At 41.8% G+C, this 26,426-nt stretch overlaps 1 protein-coding gene across 4 annotated transcripts in view; it reads right to left on the bottom strand.

Annotated features, from left to right (window-relative positions):
- Positions 1–26,426, bottom strand: part of LOC139570932 (BAR/IMD domain-containing adapter protein 2-like) — a 174,740-nt gene that overhangs the window by 26,816 nt on the left and 121,498 nt on the right. For all 4 annotated transcript variants that reach the window (XM_071393289.1, XM_071393295.1, XM_071393280.1 and 1 more), the window contains exons 7-12: positions 23,353–23,505; positions 21,477–21,752; positions 16,547–16,714; positions 15,992–16,061; positions 15,518–15,719; positions 15,046–15,114 (exon numbers count right to left, since the gene is read on the bottom strand). In XM_071393289.1, the coding sequence (XP_071249390.1) occupies positions 15,046–15,114; positions 15,518–15,719; positions 15,992–16,061; positions 16,547–16,714; positions 21,477–21,752; positions 23,353–23,505 (938 nt within the window). The remainder of the gene's footprint in view (positions 1–15,045; positions 15,115–15,517; positions 15,720–15,991; positions 16,062–16,546; positions 16,715–21,476; positions 21,753–23,352; positions 23,506–26,426) is intronic.

The raw sequence follows: 26,426 nt of genomic DNA, 5'->3' as shown, positions 1-26,426 counted from the left end.
GATATTAGTTACTTCCTGAACGGTATAGTACTGGCTAGGATATTAGTTACTTCCTGAACGGTATAGTACTGGCTAGGATATTAGTTACTTCCTGAATGGTATAGTACTGGCTAGGATATTAGTTACTTCACCTGAACGGTATAGTACTGGCTAGGATATTAGTTACTTCCTGAACGGTATAGTACTGGCTAGGATATTAGTTACTTCACCTGAACGGTATAGTACTGGCTAGGATATTAGTTACTTCACCTGAACGGTATAGTACTGGCTAGGATATTAGTTACTTCCTGAACGGTATAGTACTGGCTAGGATATTAGTTACTTCCTGAACGGTATAGTACTGGCTAAGATATTAGTTACTTCCTGAACGGTATAGTACTGGCTAGGATATTAGTTACTTCCTGAACGGTATAGTACTGGCTAGGATATTAGTTACTTCCTGAACGGTATAGTACTGGCTAGGATATTAGTTACTTCCTGAACGGTATAGTACTGGCTAGGATATTAGTTACTTCCTGAACGGTATAGTACTGGCTAGGATATTAGTTACTTCCTGAACGGTATAGTACTGGCTAGGATATTAGTTACTTCCTGAACGGTATAGTACTGGCTAGGATATTAGTTACTTCCTGAACGGTATAGTACTGGCTAGGATATTAGTTACTTCACCTGAACGGTATAGTACTGGCTAGGATATTAGTTACTTCACCTGAACGGTATAGTACTGGCTAGGATATTAGCTACTTCACCTGAACGGTATAGTACTGGCTAGGATATTAGTTACTTCACCTGAACGGTATAGTACTGGCTAGGATATTAGTTACTTCACCTGAACGGTATAGTACTGGCTAGGATATTAGTTACTTCACCTGAACGGTATAGTACTGGCTAGGATATTAGCTCCTTCACCTGAACGGTATAGTACTGGCTAGGATATTAGTTACTTCACCTGAACGGTATAGTACTGGCTAGGATATTAGCTCCTTCACCTGAACGGTATAGTACTGGCTAGGATATTAGTTACTTCACCTGAACGGTATAGTACTGGCTAGGATATTAGTTACTTCCTGAACGGTATAGTACTGGCTAGGATATTAGTTACTTCACCTGAACGGTATAGTACTGGCTAGGATATTAGTTACTTCACCTGAACGGTATAGTACTGGCTAGGATATTAGTTACTTCACCTGAACGGTATAGTACTGGCTAGGATATTAGTTACTTCACCTGAACGGTATAGTACTGGCTAGGATATTACTTACTTCACCTGAACGGTATAGTACTGGCTAGGATATTAGTTACTTCACCTGAACGGTATAGTATTGGCTAGGATATTACTTACTTCACCTGAACGGTATAGTACTGGCTAGGATATTAGTTACTTACTTCACCTGAACGGTATAGTACTGGCTAGGATATTAGTTACTTCACCTGAACGGTATAGTACTGGCTAGGATATTAGTTACTTCACCTGAACGGTATATTACTGGCTAGGATATTAGTTACTTCACCTGAACGGTATAGTACTGGCTAGGATATTAGTTACTTCACCTGAACGGTATAGTACTGGCTAGGATATTAGTTACTTCACCTGAACGGTATAGTACTGGCTAGGATATTAGTTACTTCACCTGAACGGTATAGTACTGGCTAGGATATTAGTTACTTCACCTGAACGGTATAGTACTGGCTAGGATATTAGTTACTTACTTCACCTGAACGGTATAGTACTGGCTAGGATATTAGTTACTTCACCTGAACGGTATAGTACTGGCTAGGATATTAGTTACTTCACCTGAACGGTATAGTACTGGCTAGGATATTAGTTACTTACTTCACCTGAACGGTATAGTACTGGCTAGGATATTAGTTACTTCACCTGAACGGTATAGTACTGGCTAGGATATTACTTACTTCACCTGAACGGTATAGTACTGGCAAGGATATTAGTTACTTACTTCACCTGAACGGTATAGTACTGGCTAGGATATTACTTACTTCACCTGAACGGTATAGTACTGGCTAGGATATTAGTTACTTACTTCACCTGAACGGTATAGTACTGGCTAGGATATTAGTTACTTCACCTGAACGGTATAGTACTGGCTAGGATATTAGTTACTTCACCTGAACGGTATAGTACTGGCTAGGATATTAGTTACTTCACCTGAACGGTATAGTACTGGCTAGGATATTAGTTACTTCACCTGAACGGTATAGTACTGGCTAGGATATTAGTTACTTCACCTGAACGGTATAGTACTGGCTAGGATATTAGTTACTTCACCTGAACGGTATAGTACTGGCTAGGATATTAGTTACTTCACCTGAACGGTATAGTACTGGCTAGGATATTAGTTACTTCACCTGAACGGTATAGTACTGGCTAGGATATTAGTTACTTCACCTGAACGGTATAGTACTGGCTAGGATATTAGTTACTTCACCTGAACGGTATAGTACTGGCTAGGATATTAGTTACTTCACCTGAACGGTATAGTACTGGCTAGGATATTAGTTACTTCACCTGAACGGTATAGTACTGGCTAGGATATTAGTTACTTCACCTGAACGGTATAGTACTGGCTAGGATATTACTTACTTCACCTGAACGGTATAGTACTGGCTAGGATATTAGTTACTTACTTCACCTGAACGGTATAGTACTGGCTAGGATATTAGTTACTTACTTCACCTGAACGGTATAGTACTGGCTAGGATATTAGTTACTTCACCTGAACGGTATAGTACTGGCTAGGATATTAGTTACTTACTTCACCTGAACGGTATAGTACTGGCTAGGATATTAGTTACTTACTTCACCTGAACGGTATAGTACTGGCTAGGATATTACTTACTTCACCTGAACGGTATAGTACTGGCTAGGATATTACTTACTTCACCTGAACGGTATAGTACTGGCTAGGATATTAGTTACTTACTTCACCTGAACGGTATAGTATTGGCTAGGATATTAGTTACTTCACCTGAACGGTATAGTACTGGCTAGGATATTAGTTACTTCACCTGAACGGTATAGTACTGGCTAGGATATTAGTTACTTCACCTGAACGGTATAGTACTGGCTAGGATATTAGTTACTTCACCCGAACGGTATAGTACTGGCTAGGATATTAGTTACTTCACCTGAACGGTATAGTACTGGCTAGGATATTAGTTACTTCACCTGAACGGTATAGTACTGGCTAGGATATTAGTTACTTCACCTGAACGGTATAGTACTGGCTAGGATATTAGTTACTTCACCTGAACGGTATAGTACTGGCTAGGATATTACTTACTTCACCTGAACGGTATAGTACTGGCTAGGATATTACTTACTTCACCTGAACGGTATAGTACTGGCTAGGATATTACTTACTTCACCTGAACGGTATAGTACTGGCTAGGATATTAGTTACTTCCTTCACCTGAACGGTATAGTACTGGCTAGGATATTAGTTACTTCCTTCACCTGAACGGTATAGTACTGGCTAGGATATTAGTTACTTCCTGAACGGTATAGTACTGGCTAGGATATTAGTTACTTCACCTGAACGGTATAGTACTGGCTAGGATATTAGTTACTTCACCTGAACGGTATAGTACTGGCTAGGATATTAGTTACTTCACCTGAACGGTATAGTACTGGCTAGGATATTAGTTACTTCACCTGAACGGTATAGTACTGGCTAGGATATTAGTTACTTCACCTGAACGGTATAGTACTGGCTAGGATATTACTTACTTCACCTGAACGGTATAGTACTGGCTAGGATATTACTTCCTTCACCTGAACGGTATAGTACTGGCTAGGATATTAGTTACTTCCTTCACCTGAACGGTATAGTACTGGCTAGGATATTAGTTACTTCCTTCACCTGAACGGTATAGTACTGGCTAGGATATTAGTTACTTCCTGAACGGTATAGTACTGGCTAGGATATTAGTTACTTCCTGAACGGTATAGTACTGGCTAGGATATTAGTTACTTCACCTGAACGGTATAGTACTGGCTAGGATATTAGTTACTTCACCTGAACGGTATAGTACTGGCTAGGATATTAGTTACTTCACCTGAACGGTATAGTACTGGCTAGGATATTAGTTACTTCACCTGAACGGTATAGTACTGGCTAGGATATTAGTTACTTCCTGAACGGTATAGTACTGGCTAGGATATTAGTTACTTCACCTGAACGGTATAGTACTGGCTAGGATATTAGTTACTTCACCTGAACGGTATAGTACTGGCTAGGATATTAGTTACTTCACCTGAACGGTATAGTACTGGCTAGGATATTAGTTACTTCACCTGAACGGTATAGTACTGGCTAGGATATTAGTTACTTCACCTGAACGGTATAGTACTGGCTAGGATATTACTTACTTCACCTGAACGGTATAGTACTGGCTAGGATATTACTTACTTCACCTGAACGGTATAGTACTGGCTAGGATATTAGTTACTTCACCTGAACGGTATAGTACTGGCTAGGATATTAGTTACTTACTTCACCTGAACGGTATAGTACTGGCTAGGATATTAGTTACTTACTTCACCTGAACGGTATAGTACTGGCTAGGATATTAGTTACTTACTTCACCTGAACGGTATAGTACTGGCTAGGATATTAGTTACTTCCTGAACGGTATAGTACTGGCTAGGATATTAGTTACTTCCTGAACGGTATAGTACTGGCTAGGATATTAGTTACTTCACCTGAACGGTATAGTACTGGCTAGGATATTAGTTACTTCCTGAACGGTATAGTACTGGCTAGGATATTAGTTACTTCCTGAACGGTATAGTACTGGCTAGGATATTAGTTACTTCCTGAACGGTATAGTACTGGCTAGGATATTAGTTACTTCACCTGAACGGTATAGTACTGGCTAGGATATTAGTTACTTCCTGAACGGTATAGTACTGGCTAGGATATTAGTTACTTCCTGAACGGTATAGTACTGGCTGGGATATTAGTTACTTCCTGAACGGTATAGTACTGGCTGGGATATTTGTTACTTCCTGAACGGTATAGTACTGGCTAGGATATTAGTTACTTCCTGAACGGTATAGTACTGGCTAGGATATTAGTTACTTCCTGAACGGTATAGTACTGGCTAGGATATTAGTTACTTCCTGAACGGTATAGTACTGGCTAGGATATTAGTTACTTCCTGAACGGTATAGTACTGGCTAGGATATTAGTTACTTCCTGAACGGTATAGTACTGGCTAGGATATTAGTTACTTCCTGAACGGTATAGTACTGGCTAGGATATTAGTTACTTCCTGAACGGTATAGTACTGGCTAGGATATTAGTTACTTCCTGAACGGTATAGTACTGGCTAGGATATTACTTACTTCCTGAACGGTATAGTACTGGCTAGGATATTAGTTACTTCACCTGAACGGTATAGTACTGGCTAGGATATTAGTTACTTCCTGAACGGTATAGTACTGGCTAGGATATTAGTTACTTCACCTGAACGGTATAGTACTGGCTAGGATATTACTTACTTCACCTGAACGGTATAGTACTGGCTAGGATATTAGTTACTTCCTGAACGGTATAGTACTGGCTAGGATATTAGTTACTTCACCTGAACGGTATAGTACTGGCTAGGATATTACTTACTTCACCTGAACGGTATAGTACTGGCTAGGATATTAGTTACTTCCTTCACCTGAACGGTATAGTACTGGCTAGGATATTAGTTACTTCCTTCACCTGAACGGTATAGTACTGGCTAGGATATTAGTTACTTCCTAAACGGTATAGTACTGGCTAGGATATTAGTTACTTCCTGAACGGTATAGTACTGGCTAGGATATTAGTTACTTCACCTGAACGGTATAGTACTGGCTAGGATATTAGTTACTTCACCTGAACGGTATAGTACTGGCTAGGATATTAGTTACTTCACCTGAACGGTATAGTACTGGCTAGGATATTAGTTACTTCACCTGAACGGTATAGTACTGGCTAGGATATTACTTACTTCACCTGAACGGTATAGTACTGGCTAGGATATTACTTACTTCACCTGAACGGTATAGTACTGGCTAGGATATTACTTCCTTCACCTGAACGGTATAGTACTGGCTAGGATATTAGTTACTTCCTTCACCTGAACGGTATAGTACTGGCTAGGATATTAGTTACTTCCTTCACCTGAACGGTATAGTACTGGCTAGGATATTAGTTACTTCCTGAACGGTATAGTACTGGCTAGGATATTAGTTACTTCCTGAACGGTATAGTACTGGCTAGGATATTAGTTACTTCACCTGAACGGTATAGTACTGGCTAGGATATTAGTTACTTCACCTGAACGGTATAGTACTGGCTAGGATATTAGTTACTTCACCTGAACGGTATAGTACTGGCTAGGATATTAGTTACTTCACCTGAACGGTATAGTACTGGCTAGGATATTAGTTACTTCCTGAACGGTATAGTACTGGCTAGGATATTAGTTACTTCACCTGAACGGTATAGTACTGGCTAGGATATTAGTTACTTCACCTGAACGGTATAGTACTGGCTAGGATATTAGTTACTTCACCTGAACGGTATAGTACTGGCTAGGATATTAGTTACTTACTTCACCTGAACGGTATAGTACTGGCTAGGATATTAGTTACTTCACCTGAACGGTATAGTACTGGCTAGGATATTACTTACTTCACCTGAACGGTATAGTACTGGCTAGGATATTAGTTACTTCACTTCACTGAACGGTATAGTACTGGCTAGGATATTAGTTACTTCCTGAACGGTATAGTACTGGCTAGGATATTAGTTACTTCCTGAACGGTATAGTACTGGCTGGGATATTTGTTACTTCCTGAACGGTATAGTACTGGCTAGGATATTAGTTACTTCACCTGAACGGTATAGTACTGGCTAGGATATTAGTTACTTCACCTGAACGGTATAGTACTGGCTAGGATATTAGTTACTTCACCTGAACGGTATAGTACTGGCTAGGATATTAGTTACTTCACCTGAACGGTATAGTACTGGCTAGGATATTAGTTACTTCACCTGAACGGTATAGTACTGGCTAGGATATTAGTTACTTCACCTGAACGGTATCCTGAACGGTATAGTACTGGCTAGGATATTAGTTACTTCCTGAACGGTATAGTACTGGCTAGGATATTAGTTACTTCCTGAACGGTATAGTACTGGCTAGGATATTAGTTACTTCACCTGAACGGTATAGTACTGGCTAGGATATTAGTTACTTCCTGAACGGTATAGTACTGGCTAGGATATTACTTACTTCCTGAACGGTATAGTACTGGCTAGGATATTAGTTACTTCACCTGAACGGTATAGTACTGGCTAGGATATTAGTTACTTCCTGAACGGTATAGTACTGGCTAGGATATTAGTTACTTCACCTGAACGGTATAGTACTGGCTAGGATATTACTTACTTCACCTGAACGGTATAGTACTGGCTAGGATATTAGTTACTTCCTGAACGGTATAGTACTGGCTAGGATATTAGTTACTTCACCTGAACGGTATAGTACTGGCTAGGATATTACTTCCTTCACCTGAACGGTATAGTACTGGCTAGGATATTAGTTACTTCCTTCACCTGAACGGTATAGTACTGGCTAGGATATTAGTTACTTCCTTCACCTGAACGGTATAGTACTGGCTAGGATATTAGTTACTTCCTAAACGGTATAGTACTGGCTAGGATATTAGTTACTTCCTGAACGGTATAGTACTGGCTAGGATATTAGTTACTTCACCTGAACGGTATAGTACTGGCTAGGATATTAGTTACTTCACCTGAACGGTATAGTACTGGCTAGGATATTAGTTACTTCACCTGAACGGTATAGTACTGGCTAGGATATTAGTTACTTCACCTGAACGGTATAGTACTGGCTAGGATATTACTTACTTCACCTGAACGGTATAGTACTGGCTAGGATATTACTTACTTCACCTGAACGGTATAGTACTGGCTAGGATATTAGTTACTTCACCTGAACGGTATAGTACTGGCTAGGATATTAGTTACTTACTTCACCTGAACGGTATAGTACTGGCTAGGATATTAGTTACTTCCTTCACCTGAACGGTATAGTACTGGCTAGGATATTAGTTACTTCCTTCACCTGAACGGTATAGTACTGGCTAGGATATTAGTTACTTCCTGAACGGTATAGTACTGGCTAGGATATTAGTTACTTCCTGAACGGTATAGTACTGGCTAGGATATTAGTTACTTCACCTGAACGGTATAGTACTGGCTAGGATATTAGTTACTTCACCTGAACGGTATAGTACTGGCTAGGATATTAGTTACTTCACCTGAACGGTATAGTACTGGCTAGGATATTAGTTACTTCACCTGAACGGTATAGTACTGGCTAGGATATTAGTTACTTCCTGAACGGTATAGTACTGGCTAGGATATTAGTTACTTCACCTGAACGGTATAGTACTGGCTAGGATATTAGTTACTTCACCTGAACGGTATAGTACTGGCTAGGATATTAGTTACTTCACCTGAACGGTATAGTACTGGCTAGGATATTAGTTACTTCACCTGAACGGTATAGTACTGGCTAGGATATTACTTACTTCACCTGAACGGTATAGTACTGGCTAGGATATTACTTACTTCACCTGAACGGTATAGTACTGGCTAGGATATTACTTACTTCACCTGAACGGTATAGTACTGGCTAGGATATTAGTTACTTCACCTGAACGGTATAGTACTGGCTAGGATATTAGTTACTTACTTCACCTGAACGGTATAGTACTGGCTAGGATATTAGTTACTTACTTCACCTGAACGGTATAGTACTGGCTAGGATATTAGTTACTTCCTGAACGGTATAGTACTGGCTAGGATATTAGTTACTTCCTGAACGGTATAGTACTGGCTAGGATATTAGTTACTTCACCTGAACGGTATAGTACTGGCTAGGATATTAGTTACTTCCTGAACGGTATAGTACTGGCTAGGATATTAGTTACTTCCTGAACGGTATAGTACTGGCTAGGATATTAGTTACTTCCTGAACGGTATAGTACTGGCTAGGATATTAGTTACTTCACCTGAACGGTATAGTACTGGCTAGGATATTAGTTACTTCCTGAACGGTATAGTACTGGCTAGGATATTAGTTACTTCCTGAACGGTATAGTACTGGCTGGGATATTAGTTACTTCCTGAACGGTATAGTACTGGCTGGGATATTTGTTACTTCCTGAACGGTATAGTACTGGCTAGGATATTAGTTACTTCCTGAACGGTATAGTACTGGCTAGGATATTAGTTACTTCCTGAACGGTATAGTACTGGCTAGGATATTAGTTACTTCCTGAACGGTATAGTACTGGCTAGGATATTAGTTACTTCCTGAACGGTATAGTACTGGCTAGGATATTAGTTACTTCCTGAACGGTATAGTACTGGCTAGGATATTAGTTACTTCCTGAACGGTATAGTACTGGCTAGGATATTAGTTACTTCCTGAACGGTATAGTACTGGCTAGGATATTAGTTACTTCCTGAACGGTATAGTACTGGCTAGGATATTACTTACTTCCTGAACGGTATAGTACTGGCTAGGATATTAGTTACTTCACCTGAACGGTATAGTACTGGCTAGGATATTAGTTACTTCCTGAACGGTATAGTACTGGCTAGGATATTAGTTACTTCACCTGAACGGTATAGTACTGGCTAGGATATTACTTACTTCACCTGAACGGTATAGTACTGGCTAGGATATTAGTTACTTCCTGAACGGTATAGTACTGGCTGGGATATTAGTTACTTCCTGAACGGTATAGTACTGGCTAGGATATTAGTTACTTCCTGAACGGTATAGTACTGGCTAGGATATTAGTTACTTCACCTGAACGGTATAGTACTGGCTAGGATATTACTTCCTTCACCTGAACGGTATAGTACTGGCTAGGATATTAGTTACTTCCTTCACCTGAACGGTATAGTACTGGCTAGGATATTAGTTACTTCCTTCACCTGAACGGTATAGTACTGGCTAGGATATTAGTTACTTCCTAAACGGTATAGTACTGGCTAGGATATTAGTTACTTCCTGAACGGTATAGTACTGGCTAGGATATTAGTTACTTCACCTGAACGGTATAGTACTGGCTAGGATATTAGTTACTTCACCTGAAGGGTATAGTACTGGCTAGGATATTAGTTACTTCACCTGAACGGTATAGTACTGGCTAGGATATTAGTTACTTCACCTGAACGGTATAGTACTGGCTAGGATATTACTTACTTCACCTGAACGGTATAGTACTGGCTAGGATATTACTTACTTCACCTGAACGGTATAGTACTGGCTAGGATATTACTTCCTTCACCTGAACGGTATAGTACTGGCTAGGATATTAGTTACTTCCTTCACCTGAACGGTATAGTACTGGCTAGGATATTAGTTACTTCCTTCACCTGAACGGTATAGTACTGGCTAGGATATTAGTTACTTCCTGAACGGTATAGTACTGGCTAGGATATTAGTTACTTCCTGAACGGTATAGTACTGGCTAGGATATTAGTTACTTCCTGAACGGTATAGTACTGGCTAGGATATTAGTTACTTCACCTGAACGGTATAGTACTGGCTAGGATATTAGTTACTTCACCTGAACGGTATAGTACTGGCTAGGATATTAGTTACTTCACCTGAACGGTATAGTACTGGCTAGGATATTAGTTACTTCACCTGAACGGTATAGTACTGGCTAGGATATTAGTTACTTCCTGAACGGTATAGTACTGGCTAGGATATTAGTTACTTCACCTGAACGGTATAGTACTGGCTAGGATATTAGTTACTTCACCTGAACGGTATAGTACTGGCTAGGATATTAGTTACTTCACCTGAACGGTATAGTACTGGCTAGGATATTAGTTACTTCACCTGAACGGTATAGTACTGGCTAGGATATTACTTACTTCACCTGAACGGTATAGTACTGGCTAGGATATTACTTACTTCACCTGAACGGTATAGTACTGGCTAGGATATTACTTACTTCACCTGAACGGTATAGTACTGGCTAGGATATTAGTTACTTCACCTGAACGGTATAGTACTGGCTAGGATATTAGTTACTTACTTCACCTGAACGGTATAGTACTGGCTAGGATATTAGTTACTTACTTCACCTGAACGGTATAGTACTGGCTAGGATATTAGTTACTTCCTGAACGGTATAGTACTGGCTAGGATATTAGTTACTTCCTGAACGGTATAGTACTGGCTAGGATATTAGTTACTTCCTGAACGGTATAGTACTGGCTAGGATATTAGTTACTTCAACCTGAACGGTATAGTACTGGCTAGGATATTAGTTACTTCCTGAACGGTATAGTACTGGCTAGGATATTAGTTACTTCCTGAACGGTATAGTACTGGCTAGGATATTAGTTACTTCCTGAACGGTATAGTACTGGCTAGGATATTAGTTACTTCACCTGAACGGTATAGTACTGGCTAGGATATTAGTTACTTCCTGAACGGTATAGTACTGGCTAGGATATTAGTTACTTCCTGAACGGTATAGTACTGGCTAGGATATTAGTTACTTCACCTGAACGGTATAGTACTGGCTAGGATATTAGTTACTTCCTGAACGGTATAGTACTGGCTAGGATATTAGTTACTTCACCTGAACGGTATAGTACTGGCTAGGATATTAGTTACTTCACCTGAACGGTATAGTACTGGCTAGGATATTAGTTACTTCACCTGAACGGTATAGTACTGGCTAGGATATTAGTTACTTCACCTGAACGGTATAGTACTGGCTAGGATATTACTTACTTCACCTGAACGGTATAGTACTGGCTAGGATATTACTTACTTCACCTGAACGGTATAGTACTGGCTAGGATATTACTTACTTCACCTGAACGGTATAGTACTGGCTAGGATATTAGTTACTTCACCTGAACGGTATAGTACTGGCTAGGATATTAGTTACTTACTTCACCTGAACGGTATAGTACTGGCTAGGATATTAGTTACTTACTTCACCTGAACGGTATAGTACTGGCTAGGATATTAGTTACTTCCTGAACGGTATAGTACTGGCTAGGATATTAGTTACTTCCTGAACGGTATAGTACTGGCTAGGATATTAGTTACTTCACCTGAACGGTATAGTACTGGCTAGGATATTAGTTACTTCCTGAACGGTATAGTACTGGCTAGGATATTAGTTACTTCCTGAACGGTATAGTACTGGCTAGGATATTAGTTACTTCCTGAACGGTATAGTACTGGCTAGGATATTAGTTACTTCACCTGAACGGTATAGTACTGGCTAGGATATTAGTTACTTCCTGAACGGTATAGTACTGGCTAGGATATTAGTTACTTCCTGAACGGTATAGTACTGGCTGGGATATTAGTTACTTCCTGAACGGTATAGTACTGGCTGGGATATTTGTTACTTCCTGAACGGTATAGTACTGGCTAGGATATTAGTTACTTCCTGAACGGTATAGTACTGGCTAGGATATTAGTTACTTCCTGAACGGTATAGTACTGGCTAGGATATTAGTTACTTCCTGAACGGTATAGTACTGGCTAGGATATTAGTTACTTCCTGAACGGTATAGTACTGGCTAGGATATTAGTTACTTCCTGAACGGTATAGTACTGGCTAGGATATTAGTTACTTCCTGAACGGTATAGTACTGGCTAGGATATTACTTACTTCCTGAACGGTATAGTACTGGCTAGGATATTAGTTACTTCACCTGAACGGTATAGTACTGGCTAGGATATTAGTTACTTCCTGAACGGTATAGTACTGGCTAGGATATTAGTTACTTCACCTGAACGGTATAGTACTGGCTAGGATATTACTTACTTCACCTGAACGGTATAGTACTGGCTAGGATATTAGTTACTTCCTGAACGGTATAGTACTGGCTGGGATATTAGTTACTTCCTGAACGGTATAGTACTGGCTAGGATATTAGTTACTTCCTGAACGGTATAGTACTGGCTAGGATATTAGTTACTCCACCTGAACGGTATAGTACTGGCTAGGATATTAGTTACTCCACCTGAACGGTATAGTACTGGCTAGGATATTAGTTACTTCACCTGAACGGTATAGTACTGGCTAGGATATTAGTTACTTCCTGAACGGTATAGTACTGGCTAGGATATTAGTTACTTCACCTGAACGGTATAGTACTGGCTAGGATATTAGTTACTTCACCTGAACGGTATAGTACTGGCTAGGATATTAGTTACTTCACCTGAACGGTATAGTACTGGCTAGGATATTAGTTACTTCACCTGAACGGTATAGTACTGGCTAGGATATTAGTTACTTCACCTGAACGGTATAGTACTGGCTATGATATTAGTTACTTCACCTGAACGGTATAGTACTGGCTAGGATATTAGTTACTTCACCTGAACGGTATAGTACTGGCTAGGATATTAGTTACTTCACCTGAACGGTATAGTACTGGCTAGGATATTAGTTACTTCACCTGAACGGTATAGTACTGGCTAGGATATTAGTTACTTCACCTGAACGGTATAGTACTGGCTAGGATATTAGTTACTTCACCTGAACGGTATAGTACTGGCTAGGATATTAGTTACTTCACCTGAACGGTATAGTACTGGCTAGGATATTAGTTACTTCACCTGAACGGTATAGTACTGGCTAGGATATTAGTTACTTCACCTGAACGGTATAGTACTGGCTAGGATATTAGTTACTTCACCTGAACGGTATAGTACTGGCTAGGATATTAGTTACTTCACCTGAACGGTATAGTACTGGCTAGGATATTAGTTACTTCACCTGAACGGTATAGTACTGGCTAGGATATTAGTTTCTTCACCTGAACGGTATAGTACTGGCTAGGATATTAGTTACTTCACCTGAACGGTATAGTACTGGCTAGGATATTAGTTACTTCACCTGAACGGTATAGTACTGGCTAGGATATTAGTTACTTCACCTGAACGGTATAGTACTGGCTAGGATATTAGTTACTTCACCTGAACGGTATAGTACTGGCTAGGATATTAGTTACATCACCTGAACGGTATAGTACTGGCTAGGATATTAGCTCCTTACTTCACCTGAACGGTATAGTACTGGCTAGGATATTAGCTACTTACTTCACCTGAACGGTATAGTACTGGCTAGGATATTAGCTACTTACTTCACCTGAACGGTATAGTACTGGCTATGATATTAGCTACTTCACCTGAACGGTATAGTACTGGCTAGGATATTAGCTCCTTACTTCACCTGAACAGTATAGTACTGGCTAGGATATTAGCTACTTACTTCACCTGAACGGTATAGTACTGGCTAGGATATTAGCTACTTACTTCACCTGAACGGCATAGTCCTGGCTAGGATATTAGCTACTTACTTCACCTGAACGGTATAGTACTGGCTAGGATATTAGTTACTTCACCTGAACGGTATAGTACTGGCTAGGATATTAGCTACTTCACCTGAACGGTATAGTACTGGCTAGGATATTAGCTACTTCACCTGAACGGTATAGTACTGGCTAGGATATTAGCTACTTCACCTGAACGGTATAGTACTGGCTAGGATATTAGCTCCTTACTTCACCTGAACGGTATAGTACTGGCTAGGATATTAGCTACTTACTTCACCTGAACGGTATAGTACTGGCTAGGATATTAGCTACTTACTTCACCTGAACGGTATAGTACTGGCTAGGATATTAGCTACTTCACCTGAACGGTATAGTACTGGCTATGATATTAGCTACTTCACCTGAACGGTATAGTACTGGCTAGGATATTAGCTCCTTACTTCACCTGAACAGTATAGTACTGGCTAGGATATTAGCTACTTACTTCACCTGAACGGTATAGTACTGGCTAGGATATTAGCTACTTACTTCACCTGAACGGTATAGTCCTGGCTAGGATATTAGCTACTTACTTCACCTGAACGGTATAGTACTGGCTAGGATATTAGCTACTTACTTCACCTGGAGCTTCTCCTTCTCACTCTCTGGCAGCACACGTGTGTAAGAGAAGGGGAACCAGCCACGCCTGACGGGGAAACAGGTAAGATGAGTTAAGATGATGACGCATGCTGTAAACTACATTAGAGCTGAATCCTCCTGAGATCTGCGGTTAACTCTGACTTCTGTGGAAATCACACATTGATGTTAACCAAAGACTTGGGCAAAATCCTCAGTTCTGAATGTCAGTCTACAGGTTAATATGCAGCACAGGAGGTTGGTGGCACCTTCATTGGGGAGGACGGGCTCGTGGTAATGGCTGGAGCGGAGTAAGTGGAATGAAATCAAATGCATCAAACACATGGTTTTCATTCCATTTACTCCGTTCCAGACAGTATTATGAGCCGTTCTCCCCTCAGCAGCCTCCATTGATATGTAGTACTGAACACACAAGCTTTCATCCCATGTCTCTGTGATAGACACACACTTACATCTTGTTCTTCTCGTTCTCCCCGTAGTGCCATCCATCACGGGCCTCTGGGACCAGCAGGGTGATGACGTCTCCCTCAGAGAAGCTGAGCAGGGTGCCGTTGTCTCCGGCCGCGTGGGAGAAGATGGCCTGGACACGGGCACGACCGTTCTTCTCCAGCCCCGCTGCCATGGAGCTAGACCTGGGCAGGGTACGGGTCTCACCTGGGGCCGGGGTGGAGAAGGGGGACATCAGTGTGACGCTACACAGCACTATGTGGCTCCTGGAAGAGTTTTAACTAAGGAAGATGCTATGTTAGTTGATAACTTGGTTACTAAGACTAGCTGATTCACAACATCATTGTTATTCCCATCTGCTTTGGGGAGATTAACCTGTTTACGTGACGCTGGCAGTATACGCTTCTCTTACCAGAGAGTAATGTAACAGTATACAGTTATCTGCCAGAGACTAGCAGAGTTAGCTTAGGTTCTCTTACCAACAGAGGTCTTGTTCTTGGCAGGCTGGGGCCTGCGGACGGGCAGGGTATTGGAGTAGTGCTCACTGACCTGCATAGAGATACATGCATTACCTTTATATTATCTACATACAGTGTGTGTGTGAGATATATATGCTCAGTAGCCAGTTTATTAGGTACACCACCCCGTTCATGAAAATAGATCACTCTTCCAGACAGTGAGTCACGTGGCTGTGGCTTGCTCTATAAAGCAGGCAGACAGGCATCGAGGCATTCAGTTACTGTTCGATTGAACGTTAGAATGGGCAAAAACAAAGTGACCTAAGCGATTATCAATCACATAGAACGCTTCTCAACCAATCACATTGCTTGTTTTAACCCAGTGTAGAAGCAACAGTTACAGAATCATCTGCATCCACTTGAATATTAACAGACACACATTTACATTACATTTTAGCATTAGCAGACACTAAGATGGATCCCTGGAGGATACCAATTGTACATTCCCATCGCCAAGCAACTGTACAATATACTACCAGTATATACTATCTAAGTAATTCTGTGTTCTGTGCTGACCTGTCTCTGGGTGGGGGCCTGTCCCTGGGGTAGGGAAGGGGCCTGGGGGGAGGAGGGTCTTCCTTGGAGCTGGGAGACTGACACCCCTCCCTCCGTCCAGTACTCTTCCTCTCCGTGGAGTCCTGTCGTACCGTTCACCATGGACATCCCATCTGAACCCATCAGCCTCTGGAAACAGGGAATATATACATTCAGAAACATGCAGTACAGCAGGGATCATCAACTAGATTCAGCTGCAGGTTAAAGAAATGTTTTGAGCGTATGATCGGTGGGCCGGAACTTCATCATTTGTAGACTGTAAATTTGACGAGCCACCAGTTGGGGAACCCTGCACTACATGACACATTAACTACAGTAGTATATTGTACATACATTCATATACGGTCTGGTATCTATAGTGTGTGTAGGTTGTGTAGGAGAAGTTACAGTATATTCATATACGGTCTGGTATCTATAGTGTGTGTAGGTTGTGTAGGAGAAGTTACAGTATATTCATATACGGTCTGGTATCTATAGTGTGTGTAGGTTGTGTAGGAGAAGTTACAGTATATTCATATACGGTCTGGTATCTATAGTGTGTGTAGGTTGTGTAGGAGAAGTTACAGTATATCCATATACGGTCTGGTATTTATAGTGTGTGTAGGTTGTGTAGGAGAAGTTACAGTATATCCATATACGGTCTGGTATCTATAGTGTGTGTAGGTTGTGTAGGAGAAGTTACAGTATATCCATATACGGTCTGGTATCTATAGTGTGTGTAGGTTGTGTAGGAGAAGTTACAGTATCTCCATATACGGTCTGGTATCTATAGTGTGTGTAGGTTGTGTAGGAGAAGTTACAGTATATCCATATACGGTCTGGTATCTATAGTGTGTGTAGGTTGTGTAGGAGAAGTTACAGTATATCCATATACGGTCTGGTATCTATAGTGTGTGTAGGTTGTGTAGGAGAAGTTACAGTATATCCATATACGGTCTGGTATCTATAGTGTGTGTAGGTTGTGTAGGAGAAGTTACAGTATATCCATATATGGTCTGGTATCTATAGTGTGTGTAGGTTGTGTAGGAGAAGTTACAGTATATTCATATACGGTCTGGTATCTATAGTGTGTGTAGGTTGTGTAGGAGAAGTTACAGTATATCCATATACGGTCTGGTATCTATAGTGTGTGTAGGTTGTGTAGGAGAAGTTACAGTATATTCATATACGGTCTGGTATCTATAGTGTGTGTAGGTTGTGTAGGAGAAGTTACAGTATATCCATATACGGTCTGGTATCTATAGTGTGTGTAGGTTGTGTAGGAGAAGTTACAGTATATTCATATACGGTCTGGTATCTATAGTGTGTGTAGGTTGTGTAGGAGAAGGGAAGAATCGCCCTCCGACTGGAGGGGGGGGGGTATTAAAAAAGTGAGATGATGGATAAGCTTTTGGCAAAGATCCAGTTAGAGAATGAATATCCAGATAGAGGTGTTGTTCATAGGTCATATGTAAGCCTCCACTTCTCATCTTACAAAACAAGTCTAATACCTAATTAATAAGCTGCATCATTAAAAGTGTAATATGTAAATGAGTAGTTTAGTTTCCCCACCGAGGGCCAGAAGTCTCTGGCTACAGGCTGATTTAGTCTACTGTTTACTCAGGAAGCAGAGACAATTTATTCACAGACACACTCGCCTGAAATACAAGCTTAAATTAAGAGTATCAATTAATTTGTTGTAATTAGGTGTGTATTCTCTACATTTCTTATATACTCATGTTATTATTAGCGCTTAAACGATTTAAGCTATTAAAACGAAACCAACTTCCAAATATCCAGACTGCCCCAACCCGGGTTGCTTGAAAAAATATTTTGGATAGCATTTATACTTTTTAAACTATAACCATATTTAAATGAGCTCCTAATGCATTTCATATCGGGGGGGGGGGGGGGGGACATAGACTTGAATGGTAAAACATTTAATTTCTATTAATCTCCTCTTTCCCCATTTAAACTGTCAAACTGACCCAAACTGTCAAACTGCCAAACTGACCCAAATTAGATTAATTGCATTCAGTTAACATTTATACTTCATGTAACCATTTAAAAAATGTCAATAAAAGCTCCATAGGCTTGAATGGGAAGTATTTGGATTTGACTCTGCTCTTAAACCGTTTAAGCTATCAATGTCAAACTAATGTTCAGACTGACCCAACTTAGATTGCATGCATTCAGATTTAATACTGTTTATACTTTTTCAAATATAAGCATTTAAAATGTGCATATATTTACATGGGTTTGAATGAGAACCACAGTAATACAGTGGTAGGTATTTAAAATGGTCCTTCTCCTTGGCCAAATAAGCTACAAGACCAACTTAACTTCCTAACTATCCTAACTTCAAGATCGTTATTAACTTTAACTATAAATTAACTACACTGCTCAAAAAAATAAAGGGAACACTTAAACAACACAATGTAACTCCAAGTCAATCACACTTCTGTGAAATCAAACTGTCCACTTAGGAAGCAACACTGATTGACAATAAATTTCACATGCTGTTGTGCAAATGGAATAGACAACAGGTGGAAATTAAAGGCAATTAGCAAGACACCCCCAATAAAGGGGTGATTCTGCAGGTGGTGACCACAGACCACTTCTCAGTTCCTATGCTTCCTGGCTGATGTTTTGGTCACTTTTGAATGCTGGCGGTGCTCTCACTCTAGTGGTAGCATGAGACGGAGTCTACAACCCACACAAGTGGCTCAGGTAGTGCAGCTCATCCAGGATGGCACATCAATGCGAGCTGTGGCAAGAAGGTTTGCTGTGTCTGTCAGCGTAGTGTCCAGAGCATGGAGGCGCTACCAGGAGACATCAGGAGACGTGGAGGAGGCCATAGGAGGGCAACAACCCAGCAGCAGGACCGCTACCTCCGCCTTTGTGCAAGGAGGAGCACTGCCAGAGCCCTGCAAAATGACCTCCACCTCTTGCTAATTGCCTATAATTTCCACCTTTTGTCTATTCCATTTGCACAACAGCATGTGAAATTTATTGTCAATCAGTGTTGCTTCCTAAGTGGACAGTTTGATTTCACAGAAGTGTGATTGACTTGGAGTTACATTGTGTTGTTTAAGTGTTCCCTTTATTTTTTTGAGCAGTGTATTTAAATGTGCATCAATTACCATAAAATAACTCACCAACAGTAACTCTTCAACCGTTCAAGCTAGAATCACCAAACCAACTTTCACAGGTTCAAGCTATCCTAACTTCAAATTCTTAAAAACATTGATCAACTGTAACTGTATGAATTTGCATAAATGTGCACCAAATAACCCACCAACAGTAAGTTTTGAACCATTCAAGCTATAGGCAGCAAACCAACTTTCACAGGTACAGGCTATCCTTTTCAAATTCTTAACTTTGATCAACTAACTATATATATATATTTGCATACATTTGCATAAAATAACCCACCAACAGTAAGTCTTGAACCGTTCAAGCTATAGGCAGCAAACCAACTTTCTCAGGCTATCAATCAATCAATTAATTGATCCTTCACAAGCTAGCGTGCACACCACATTTTCTTCAGGATATGTACTTCTAGAGTTATGTTAGAGTCTGTTCTGTCATCTTCAAAGATATTGTACGCTTCCATGTGCTTCATATATTTGACACCTTTAACTGTTCTGACTCCTTTAACCGCTCTGACTCCTTTAACCGCTCTGACTCCTTTAACCGCTCTGACTCCTTTAACCGCTCTGACGCTCTGACTCCTTTACCGCTCTGACTCCTTTAACCGCTCTGACTCCTTTAACCGCTCTGACTCCTTTAACCGCTCTGACACCTTTAACCGCTCTGACTCCTTTACCGCTCTGACTCCTTTAACCGCTCTGACACCTTTAACCGCTCTGACACCTTTAACCGCTCTGACTCCTTTAACCGCTCTGACTCCTTTAACCGCTCTGACTCCTTTAACCGCTCTGACTCCTTTAACCGCTCTGACGCTCTGACTTCTTTAACCGCTATGACTCCTTTACCGCTATGACTCCTTTACCGCTATGACTCCTTTAACCGCTCTGACTCCTTTAACCGCTCTGACGCTCTGACTTCTTTAACCGCTATGACTCCTTTACCGCTATGACTCCTTTACCGCTATGACTCCTTTACCGCTATGACTCCTTTAACCGCTCTGACGATATGACTCCTTTAACCGCTATGACTCCTTTACCGCTCTGACTCCTTTAACCGCTCTGACACCTTTAACCGCTCTGACACCTTTAACCGCTCTGACACCTTTAACCGCTCTGACACCTTTAACCGCTCTGACACCTTTAACCGCTCTGACACCTTTAACCGCTCTGACACCTTTAACCGCTCTGACACCTTTACCGCTCTCTGACACCTTTACCGCTCTGACACCTTTAACCGCTCTGACGATATGACTCCTTTAACCGCTATGACTCCTTTACCGCTATGACTCCTTTAACCGCTCTGACGCTATGACTCCTTTAACCGCTATGACTCCTTTAACCGCTCTGACACCTTTAACCGCTCTGACACCTTTAACCGCTCTGACACCTTTAACCGCTCTGACACCTTTATCGCTCTGACACCTTTATCGCTCTGACACCTTTATCTATCTGATTGCATTAAACCTCTTATTTTGTATATAATTGCCTTAATGTTGCTGGACCCCAGGAAGAGTAGCTGCGGTCTTGGCAGGAACTAATGGGGATTGATAATAAACCCCAGGAAGAGTAGCTGCTGCCTTGGCAGGAACTAATGGGGATTGATAATAAACCCCAGGAAGAGTAACTGCTGTCTTGGCAGTAACTAATAAAAACAAATACAATTCACAGCTGAATATTAATATTCCCAACACCTACAGAGTAAGAGAAACCTTCCCCAGACATCAACATTACCAGCCCGCTCACCCAGACCCACCACTCACCGCCTGGTGCCCCAGCCCACCACCCATGAAGACGGCCAGTTCTGGGGGGACAGGGAGTGGCTGAGCCCCGGGGATGGGGTCAGAGATGACCAGGTTGGACAGGTTAGACTTGGAGGTGTTCAGGGGGCTGGAGCCGCCCATGGTCAGGGAAGCGGTGCCCGTGCTGGACCCGGAGCCCATCTGCTGGGCTAGGAGCATGGCCCGCTCTGGTAGCTTGTTGGGGTCTGAACAAGCCTGCTGCCATACTGGGATCTTCTGGGTCAGCAGGTCTTTACCCTGGACAGATAGAGATCAATCAATAAGCCAACACACACCAGATGAGGACAGACAACAGTCATTGATTAGTGTAACACATGGAAGCTATAACACATGACTACGACTTAGAGATCTACTTCTCTAGACGGAAGCTATAACACATGACTACGATTTAGAGATCTACTTCTCTAGATGGAAGCTATAACACATGACTACGATTAAGAGATCTACTTCTCTAGAATGAAGCTATAACACATGACTACGATTAAGAGATCTACTTCTCTAGATGGAAGCTATAACACATGACTAAGATTTAGAGATCCACTTCTCTAGACGGAAGCTATAACACATGACTAAGATTAAGAGATCTACTTCTCTAGATCCTTGTCGTCTTGACTACAACATCTATCACACCAAGCTCTTCTGATCTAACACATATCATCACCTTGAAGATCTCCAGTCCTCTTTCATGGTAACTTTCACTCTCCCTCCAACATTCCTGTTCTGTTCCTCTCTTATATTCTCTCTCTGCCTGAGTTCCAAATGGCTCTCTATTCCCACCCTACTTTGTATGGGCTCTGGGCAAAACTAGTGCACTATGTAGGGAATAGGGTGCCATTTAAGAGACAGGCTCTATTCAGCCCCATTCATCCCAGAGAGCAGAGCAGCTTCCCTGTGTGTGCCTGACCTATGGTACAGGGCTGAGTGGGCAGCACTGGAGACAGGGGCTATGTGTGTGTGTGTAGAACCAACCAGGCTGCACCAGTGAGTCCCAGGTGACTCAGACCACAATCTAGATGCTTCGCTGCGGCAGCTGTACTCTCACTCTCTCGCTCGCCAGTCTCTCTTACTCTCTCCGTCTCTCTCTCTCTGTGCGTCTCTCTCTCTTTCCCCTCACTCCGAGAGGACTCTTCAGCACAGCCTTTGAACTCGTCCCACACACACCCCCCTGTGCTGATTAAACCACTGGACTCCGTGTTCTAGAAATGGTCTGCAGTAGTGTGTGTGTTTGTACGTACTTGTCGCCCCGTCCGCCACACACACACACCAACCCTCCCTAGTAATCCCAGGAGACAGCTGCACTAACACCCACCCATCCACCCACACCTGTACAACCTCTTTACATATCCTCCTCTCCATAACAATGTTTCTCAGGACATACGTTAATATTAATAGGTCCCGTGTAGCTCAGTTGGTAGAGCATGGCGCTTGCAACGCCAGGGTTGTGGGTTCGTTTCCCACGGGGGGCCAGTACAAAAAAGTATGAATGTATGTACTTGTAAGTCGCTCTGGATAAGAGCGTCTGCTAAATGACTTAAATGTAAATGTAAATGTTAATATGCAGCAATGAAATTGACTATGAATATTATATCAACTGGATCTATCATGAAGCCAGAACATCTCCAAACTGCATGTCATATATTATGTCCCAAATGGTAACCTATGAAAAAGGGCCCTGGTCTAAAGTAGTGCACTACATAGGGAATAGGGTGCCATTTGGGATGATACCTTAATCTGTTTACCATTGAGACAGACAGATACCAAACCCATGCATTTTACATTGCCACCTGGACAACAAACCCCCCCTTCCCCCCACAGACCCAGTTGTGTTAACCCTTACCTTGCCGTGGTAGGCGCTGCTGTTCTTGGCTACAGCACACTGTCTGTCCACCAGGAAACAGTACCTCCTGCGCTCCTCAGACAGAGCCGTCTTGTAGCCCTCTGCTATGAAGGTGTCCAGTTCACTCTGCTTACTACTGATGGTCTCCACAAACTACAGGACAAAACACAGGAGACAAGAGGTTAGACAGTGGCCCTCCAAAACACACCTTTATATGTTAGGACAAAACACACCTTTATATGTTAGGACAAAACACACCTTTATATGTTAGGACAAAACACACCTTTATATGTTAGGACAAAACACACCTTTATATGTTAGGACAAAACACACCTTTATATGTTAGGACAAAACACACCTTTATATGTTAGGACAAAACACACCTTTATATGTTAGGACAAAACACACCTTTATATGTTAGGACAAAACACACCTTTATATGTTAGGACAAAACACACCTTTATATGTTAGGACAAAACACACCTTTATATGTTAGGACAAAACACTAAGTCCATGTAAACTGTGTTGTAAACATCCATTGTGCACCTGTGTGTGTTGATAATGAACTCAGTAATAACAGTGTCAGGTCTGTCTGTGTGTTGATAATGAACCCAGTAATAACAGTGTCAGGACTGTCTGTGTGTTGATAATGAACTCAGTAATAACAGTGTCAGGTCTGTCTGTGTGTTGATAATGAACTCAGTAATAACAGTGTCAGGTATGTCTGTGTGTTGATAATGAACTCAGTAATAACAGTGTCAGGACTGTCTGTGTGTTGATAATGAACTCAGTAATAACAGTGTCAGGACTGTCTGTGTGTTGATAATGAACTCAGTAATAACAGTGTCAGGTCTGTCTGTGTGTTGATAATGAACCCAGTAATAACAGTGTCAGGTCTGTCTGTGTGTTGATAATGAACTCAGTAATAACAGTGTCAGGTCTGTCTGTGTGTTGATAATGAACTCAGTAATAACAGTGTCAGGACTGTCTGTGTGTTGATAATGAACTCAGTAATAACAGTGTCAGGTCTGTCTGTGTGTTGATAATGAACTCAGTAATAACAGTGTCAGGTCTGTCTGTGTGTTGATAATGAACTCAGTAATAACAGTGTCAGGACTGTCTGTGTGTTGATAATGAACTCAGTAATAACAGTGTCAGGTCTGTCTGTGTGTTGATAATGAACTCAGTAATAACTCCGTGTGAGAACACTCGGTCTGGGAAAGAGAGTTTCTTCATCTCCGACACACTGGGGATCAGATATATGACTCTGTTCCAACACACACACACACACACACACACACACACACACACACACACACACACACACACACACACACACACACACACACACACACACACACACACACACACACACACACACACACACACACACACACACACACACACACACACACACACACACACACACACACACACGAACGAGTGGAGCTCCCAGCCAGTCAGCCATTCTTATTGACTTGTATCATATCTCTACAGTGTGAGTGACAGACACAGTATCTAATGAGACCGCTCTCTCACTCTCGATCCACACACAATACAGAAATCTCACAACAATCATATTCAATCATATTACCCTATTCTCCCGTAGCTTCATCAGTCGAGGCTGATTAGAGCTGAAAGGAACGAGGCTGATTAGAGCTGAAAGGAACGAGGCTGATTAGAGCTGAAAGGAACGAGGCTGATTATAGCTGAAAGGAACGAGGCTGATTAGAGCTGAAAGGAACGAGGCTGATTAGAGCTGAAAGGAACGAGGCTGATTAGAGCTGAAAGGAACGAGGCTGATTAGAGCTGAAAGGAACGAGGCTGATTAGAGCTGAACGGAACGAGGCTGATTAGAGCTGAACGGAACGAGGCTGATTAGAGCTGAACGGAACGAGGCTGATTAGAGCTGAAAGAGCTGAACGGAACGAGGCTGATTAGAGCTGAACGGAACGAGGCTGATTAGAGCTGAAAGGAACGAGGCTGATTAGAGCTGAAAGGAACGAGGCTGATTAGAGCTGAAAGGAACGAGGATGATTAGAGCTGAACGGAACGAGGCTGATTAGAGCTGAACGGAACGAGGCTGATTAGAGCTGAACGGAACGAGGCTGATTAGAGCTGAAAGGAACGAGGCTGATTAGAGCTGAAAGAGCTGAACGAGGCTGATTAGAGCTGAACGGAACGAGGCTGATTAGAGCTGAACGGAACGAGGCTGATTAGAGCTGAAAGGAACGAGGCTGATTAGAGCTGAAAGGAACGAGGCTGATTAGAACTGAAAGGAACGAGGCTGATTAGAACTGAAAGGAACGAGGCTGATTAGAACTGAAAGGAACGAGGCTGATTAGAACTGAAAGGAACGAGGCTGATTAGAACTGAAAGGAACGAGGCTGATTAGAACGAGGCTGATTAGAACTGAAAGGAACGAGGCTGATTAGAGCTGAAAGGAACGAGGCTGATTAGATTTGAAATGTGCCACTATACACTGAGCTCTGGGGTGTATTCATTAGACGAAGACCATAGCAAACAGTTGAAAAATGTTTTGTAATGGAAAATATTTACTCCAAATGGAAAACATTTGCAACAAAAAGGAGAGTTCAGTTATCTTCCATTAGGTTGTTTGGTTGTGTTTGGTGTGAGTTGAGACAGAGCAGTTACACATCTTCACCAGCACTGGGCGCTGCTTCCCCACTGACTAACACCAGCACTGGGCGCTGCTTCCCCAGTGACTAACACCAGCACTGGGCGCTGCTTCCCCACTGACTAACACCAGCACTGGGCGCTGCTTCCCCACTGACTAACACCAGCACTGGGCGCTGCTTCCCCACTGACTAACACCAGCACTGGGCGCTGCTTCCCCACTGACTAACACCAGCACTGGGCGCTGCTTCCCCACTGACTAACACCAGCACTGGGCGCTGCTTCCCCACTGACTAACACCAGCACTGGGCGCTGCTTCCCCACTGACTAACAGTGGACACCTGTACATTGGAATTCCAACTGTGGTGAAATCAACAAAACCAGACAGATGAAACTGAACAAAATCAAAACTACTTTAGTTGGATGAAATAGCTTGT

Source organism: Salvelinus alpinus, chromosome 1 (assembly GCF_045679555.1).
Source record: "Salvelinus alpinus chromosome 1, SLU_Salpinus.1, whole genome shotgun sequence".
Lineage (NCBI taxonomy): Eukaryota > Metazoa > Chordata > Actinopteri > Salmoniformes > Salmonidae > Salvelinus > Salvelinus alpinus.
The sequence above is the reverse complement of the archived record's forward strand: the minus strand, read 5'-3'. Positions and strand labels throughout refer to the sequence as shown.